Source organism: Rattus rattus, chromosome 3 (genome assembly GCF_011064425.1).
Source record: "Rattus rattus isolate New Zealand chromosome 3, Rrattus_CSIRO_v1, whole genome shotgun sequence".
NCBI lineage: Eukaryota > Metazoa > Chordata > Mammalia > Rodentia > Muridae > Rattus > Rattus rattus.
The window spans coordinates 61,538,856-61,545,107 of NC_046156.1; the positions used below are offsets into that span (position 1 = coordinate 61,538,856).

At 54.3% G+C, this 6,252-nt stretch overlaps 1 protein-coding gene across 3 annotated transcripts; it reads left to right on the top strand.

Annotated features, from left to right (window-relative positions):
• Positions 1-252: 252 nt before the first annotated feature.
• Positions 253-5,824, top strand: Ecm1 (extracellular matrix protein 1). 3 transcript variants are annotated; one of them, XM_032897727.1, is made up of 11 exons: positions 254-601; positions 1,667-1,729; positions 1,872-1,973; positions 2,100-2,180; positions 2,280-2,360; positions 2,934-2,987; positions 3,190-3,509; positions 3,784-4,158; positions 4,594-4,814; positions 5,117-5,204; positions 5,500-5,824. In XM_032897727.1, exons 1-11 carry the CDS (start codon positions 532-534, stop codon positions 5,728-5,730), a joined length of 1,686 nt encoding a protein of 561 aa, XP_032753618.1. In that variant the 5' UTR covers positions 254-531; the 3' UTR covers positions 5,731-5,824. The 3 variants fall into 3 exon arrangements, with proteins under 3 accessions (XP_032753619.1, XP_032753618.1, XP_032753617.1); XM_032897726.1 differs by having other exon boundaries at positions 259-601; positions 1,869-1,973; XM_032897728.1 differs by lacking the exon at positions 3,784-4,158 and having other exon boundaries at positions 253-601; positions 1,869-1,973.
• The last annotated feature ends 428 nt before the right edge of the window (positions 5,825-6,252 follow it).

Sequence of the window (6,252 nt, forward strand, 5' to 3'; positions counted from 1 at the left end):
GTTTTGTCTCCCTCTTGTCTCAGACTTGAGGCAAAGGGATGCTGAGGCCTCTGACCAGCAAGGGAGGTACCTCAGGCAGCCTCCCCATCCCCAAGTAAAATTCTTAGTGCCTGTTCCCCCACTTCATTCAGGAGAAGCCCAGACCCCCTCTCTATAAAGGACAGTACGCAGGAGGGAAGCCCAGACACAAGTTAAGGGTGCAGTGCCAACTTGCTCCGTGGTTCTCTGCATCAGTTCTGAGGGGTCTCATGAGTGTCCCCTCCATCACCTCCACTCTTCCCAGGCTAAGGAGGCTCCTGGAGGCTGGGAGGCGTGGCTGTAAGGGGAGGAGCCGCTGGGACTGAGTCATGGCAGGAAACAGGAGGGAGGGCGGGAGATAGCATATAAAGAGAGACAGCAGACCTTGAAGTTCACAGCGGCAGTAGCAGCAGCCAGAGGAGCAGGCTTGCAGCAAGTGGCCCAGCCCCTTCAGGTCTAGATCTGCCTGTGACAACTGCTGCTGGGTGACCCGTGACCAGTTCTTACCCCAGGATGGGGACCATACGCAGCTCAGCCTTGATCTTGGCCTGCTTGGCTCTTGCTTCTGCTGCCTCTGAGGGAGGTGAGTTGGGGTGGGGTCAGCAGTTGGGTGACTGGCGTCCTCTATATGAACGTGTCACTGTGAAGGAGGGCTGGGGTACCCGAACCTTTAACCATGGAGACCGGAACAGGAGCAGAATCCCCAGAGGTAGTTGCTAGCACAAAAATTGGAGTTGAATAGACAACACGAGACAGGTGAGTTTACAGAATGAGGGGCCTCTTGTCTGAACATGTGAGGAGAAAAAGAATGCCCTCAGGCTGCTGAGACTCAGTGTCCTGAACAGGGATCTCTGACTGGCTCACTCTGGTTACGGGACAAATTAGGGGCCCATTCACACTCACCCTCTATTACACGCATACACACTGCTTTGAAGTCCGAACGCAACGAAATACCAACTCTGAACAGGATGGGGACTTAGATTTTTCCATAGATAGAGCCTCGCTGTCCTGGCTCCTAGGCTTGTGCCTTCAGTTCTGCTCCAGATGCCCAGAGCTCTAAGTCATCTGGCCAGTGAGATGGCTCAGTATGTGACAGTGCTTGCCAACAGCCTGCTGACCTGTATTTGATCCCAGTAACCCACATAGAAGGAGAGAGCTGACTCCCACAAGTTGTCCTCTGACCTACACACATGATCATGGTGACACACTGGCCCCTCTATACATAATATTTTTTAAGAAACCAAGAATAAGCTGAGACTGAGGAAGGCGCTTAAACATTGGCTGGACATCCTACCCAAAGGCCTGAGGTTTGCTAAAGGCCTATAGGAAGAGGTTTGGAAAGAGGCGGGTCCTCGAACCCTAGAAGACCGTCAAAGCACTGACAAGTGGATGGCAGCCGCAAGCCCCAACCCAGGGAGATACTGACAGGAAATTAGACCTCCCTTCCCGGCCACAGGTGACATTCCCTTCAGACCCAAACTCAGTTTCCTCAGAACCCAGGCACTCACTCAGAAGGGAGGTGTGTAACACAGGCAGTTCCCCCCACAGCAGTCTTTCCACAGTTTTAGCCTCTGCAGCCTCCCCATCCTTGGCCCAGGACCAGAAAAGGGTCCCTCAAAACTGCCCAACTTGTTCTTGCTTCCTCCAGCCTTCAAGGTTTCAGACCAGAGAGAGATGAAGCCAGAGCACCTCTTCCAGCACCTCCATGAAGGTAAGAGCCCAACCACCTTAGCTGTCCAGGTCAGATGAGGACAGGAACACTATGGCTGGTAGTATTTGTGGGGAACAAGCTTGTGACTGGGCGTCTAGGAGAAGTGGTGGGCTCTGAGTGTCTCCTCTTTTGCCTCTAGTAGGCTATGCAGCACCCCCTTCCCCACCACAAACCCGGAGACTCCGAGTTCACCACTCCGAAACTTCTCCGCATGACCCTCCCCTCTTTGAGGAACAAAAAGAAGGTGAGGTTGCCCCCAAGCCCTCAGTTACCCTCTAGTTCTCTAGTCTAGTGTACTTCCTGCTCTTCAGGTGGGGGGAGGGAACCCCCTTCCCCACTGCCTAGGATGCTCACACTGCCCGTTCTGTAGTGCAGCCCCCTTCCTCCCCAGAAGACATCCCTGTGTATGAGGAGGAATGGCTCACTTTCCTCAACCCTAATGTAGGTAAAGGTGAGTGCTTCCCTACTCCCCCAGCCCACCCCAGCCCCACAGTGACCTCGCTGACACTAGCCTGACCTCCACTACCTCATGCCCTCCCCTATCTCGCAGTGGATCCTGCTCTCCCTCAGGAAGCCATCCCCCTGCAGAAAGAGCAGCCCCCTCCTCGAATCCCAATTGAACAGAAGGAAAGTAAGTGGCCCCCTCTTTACCCCAGAGCACAGAGCATGGGCTTGGGAGGAGCGGGTCGAGCATGGGACTTACTCTCAGGGAGCTGTTTACTTCTCCAAGCTTCAGTCTTATCCGTGCAGCTGGTAGAATGCTTGTCTGGCCAGACACAGCCCTGGGTTTGATCTCCAGCACTCCGTCAACTGGCATGAACATCAGCCCTTCAAAGGTTATTCTTAGGCTGGCCAGTGGTGGCACATGACTTTAATTCCAGCACTCAGGAGGCAGAGGCAGGCAGAGCTCTGAGTTCAAGGCCTGCTTGTTGTATAGAGCAAGTTCCTGGCAGCCATGGTCGGCTTTCTTGAGCTCAAGGCCAGCCTGGAACTCATACATGAGGCCCGATTTTAAAGTAGGGAGGGAGGGACGGAAGGAAATGATGCCTGCTCCACAGCTAGATGAGTAAATGATATAAAATGGCACTCATTTTTTACTTGCCTCTCTACTGAGTTCCTTCGTGCACGGGAACTAGCATGAGCCTGTGTTTTAGAGGTGCCCATCCCACCAAGCCTTTTGCTCACGCACCTCCTTCTACCCCAGTAGACCCACCCGTCCAACATCAGGAGGAGATTGTCCAGTCCCGGCAGAAAGAGGGTGAGTGACCGCATAGCTTTGTCTGGCTCCGTGGTTAGCCCCTGAGCCTCAGGAAGGAGCTAATGCTCGCCTGCGGGTACGGGGTCCTGTAGCAGTTATCTTTCCCTTTCAGAGACCCTGAAGGTAAGAAGCCCAGACGAGCTTCTTGTTTCCAATCCTCTCACTCCTTAGTGCATTCCTCCCACTGCTTTCTCTGTTCTAGAGAAGCCACCCACCTTGGCGGGCCAGCATCCTCCAGAGCCCCGAACTTGGAATCCAGCCCGTCACTGCCAGCAGGGACGGAGAGGTATCTGGGGCCACCGGCTGGATGGCTTCCCTCCTGGACGGCCTTCTCCAGATAATCTGAAGCAGATCTGCCTTCCTGAGCGCCAGCACGTGGTCTACGGCCCCTGGAACCTGCCACAGACTGGCTACTCTCACCTTAGTCGCCAGGGAGAGGCCCTCAATTTGCTGGAGACCGGATATTCCCGCTGCTGTCGCTGCCGCAGCGACACAAATCGCCTAGACTGTGTGAAGCTTGTGGTAAGGGTTTGGCTGCTGCTGCTGGGTGTGTACATGCATGCATATGTGTTTGTGTTTGTGTGTGTGTTTGTGTTTGTGTGTGTGTGTGTGTGTGTGTGTGTGTGTGCGTGTGTGCATGTGTATGCGTGTGCGTGTGCACAGGCTCCACACTCACCCTGGGTACGGAGCACAGGTCGTCTGTGCCACTTACTTGCCTACCTAGGGTCCTTTCCTGGAGCCTGGGAGGAGGCAAGCATATGAACTGCGCTGGGCTGACCCACCCCTCTCACTCTAGTGGGAGGACGCAATGACCCAGTTCTGTGAGGCTGAATTCTCTGTCAAGACCCGACCCCACCTGTGCTGCAAACAGCGTGGGGAGGAGCGATTCTCTTGCTTCCAGAAGGAAGCTCCTCGGCCCGACTACCTGCTCCGACCCTGCCCCATCCACCAGACTGGCATTTCCTCAGGAACCCAACTGCCTTTCCCTCCGGGGTTGCCCACACCGGACAATGTCAAAAACATCTGTCTCCTGAGACGCTTCCGCTCCGTGCCGCGCAACCTCCCAGCTACTGACGCCATCCAGAGGCAGCTGCAGGCTCTGACCCGGCTGGAGACGGAGTTCCAGCGCTGCTGCCGCCAGGGTCACAACCACACTTGCACATGGAAGGCCGTAAGTGGGCATCCCAGCCTCCTCGGGAGCCTATCTGCCTGCCCACCCAGCTCCAACTGCTGATTCTACAGCCATCCGTCCACACTCGTCTGCTTGTGACTGTCCGTCCGTCCGTCCGTCCGTCCGCCCATCCGTTGTGTATGTCATCCAAGTCTGTTCACCTTGAGTCTTCGTGCTTCCATCTTGGCCTCATCACCCGTGACCCCACATATGCATCTGTCTGTCATCCATCCGTCCAGCTGTGGTCTCAACCGACCCTCTGTACCTACTGGTCCAGCTCATCTCCAGTGGCCAATTAGGAGCCTCATCTGTGTTCCTCCCTTTCAGCCTCCCCTTTGACCCCTGGAGCCTCATCTCATAGCAGAAAGTGATAAGGTGTGGTAAGGAGAAGGGGCCAAGTAGCTGACTTCTGACCTCTGTCTCTCTGGTCCACAGTGGGAGGATACCCTGGATGGATACTGTGATCGGGAGCTGGCTATAAAGACCCACCCCCACTCGTGCTGCCACTACCCTCCAAGTCCTGCGCGTGATGAATGTTTTGCCCACCTCGCTCCCTATCCCAACTATGACCGGGATATCTTGACCGTTGACCTTAGCCGAGTCACCCCCAGCCTCATGGACCATCTCTGTGGAAACGGAAGAGTTCTCAGCAAGCAGTGAGTCCTACCCAGATCTTCTCCACACTCTTGCCTTTCCGAAACCTCCTCCCTTGTGTGTACCCTTGGGGAGGACAAAATCATGACTTCCCAGTTCTGTTGGAGTTGTTGTTAGAGGGCGGTTTGTTTCTTTATTTTGAACGAGTTTCACTCTGTGGTCAAGGCTGGTCTTGAACCGGTCTTCTTGCCCCAGTACTCTAAGTAATGGAATTACAGGCATAAACCAGTCCTGACCCCAACAGGCTTTGGGTGCTGTGGAACAAAGACCCTGAGCTCTTCCTTTTTCATGCCATCCACCACAGTAAACAGATCCCTGGCCTGATCCAGAACATGACTGCCCGATGCTGCGAGCTGCCATACCCAGAACAGGCCTGCTGTGGCGAGGAGGAGGTGAGTGTGCGGAAGAAGGCTAGAAAGAGAGGCTGCTCTTCTTTTCAGTACCTCAAACCTGTTCACAGAAGTCAGGCTGAGTGGAATAGATCATTTCTCAGAGTTCTAGAAGTCTCCCTTCCTAAGAACCTCTTGTCCCCGCCCTGGGCCTCAAGCTTCTGGCACTTCCAGATGTACACATCTGTCAGTGACAAGGAATCCCTCTGTGGTAGGGAAGCTTGCAGGCTCTGGGCCTCTGACCAGAGGGCACCCACACCCAACCTCTGACTGCCCCTGCTTTACATTGCTCTCTCAGAAACTGGCTTTCATTGAGGATCTCTGTGGTCCCCGGAGGAACTCCTGGAAAGATCCTGCCCTCTGCTGTACCTTGTCTCCTGGAGATAAACAAGCCAACTGCTTCAATACCAACTACCTGAGGAATGTGGCGTTAGTGGCTGGAGACACTGGGAATGCCACTGGCCTAGGGCAGCAGGGCCCAACTGGGGGAACAAATGTCGGCCCCGCCCCTGGGTCCAAGGAAGAATGAGTCACCCTGAGCCTCTGAGGATTAGATGGGGTACCCCGCCCTACTCCACCCTCCTAGAACACTCATTACAATAAATGCCTCTTTGGATTTGGCATCCTCATTGTCTTAGCGCACAAACACGCCCTCATAAGCTCCCTAGGTCTGGCCCAGTGGCCTGCTCTCCTGACTGAACAGTTGTTCCTTATGAGGTGGGACCAGAGCTAAGTGACTTGACTTCACTTGGCATCATGGCCTTAATCAAATCTCTTAATAGAACTCCTCCCCAGTAGCTAGCTGTTAGTATTCAAAGAGAAGAAGATGTAGTATATTTTGGGCCACAGCCCAACATGCCATTTTATTCTGCTTGAGCTCAAGCCAGCATCTTGACAACTAATCACATGTTCTACCACTGAGGTACATCCCAGCCCAGTCTGTGTGGTCTCTGTGTGTTTGTGAATGTGCTTATAGTGTGCGTGTAGATATGCACATACATGGTGTGGAGGCCAGAGCTCAAAGTCCAGAGCCTTTCCTGGGCCCTCCACC

Bases quoted from the DNA above. Each gene is read 5' to 3' on its own strand.
- Ecm1 (XM_032897726.1), top strand. From the start codon at position 532: ATGGGGACCATACGCAGCTCAGCCTTGATCTTGGCCTGCTTGGCTCTT. The intron at 1,730-1,868 runs GTAAGAGCCCAA...TTTTGCCTCTAG, and splicing joins CTTCCAGCACCTCCATGAAG to TAGGCTATGCAGCACCCCCT. The intron at 1,974-2,099 runs GTGAGGTTGCCC...CCCGTTCTGTAG, and splicing joins CTTTGAGGAACAAAAAGAAG to TGCAGCCCCCTTCCTCCCCA.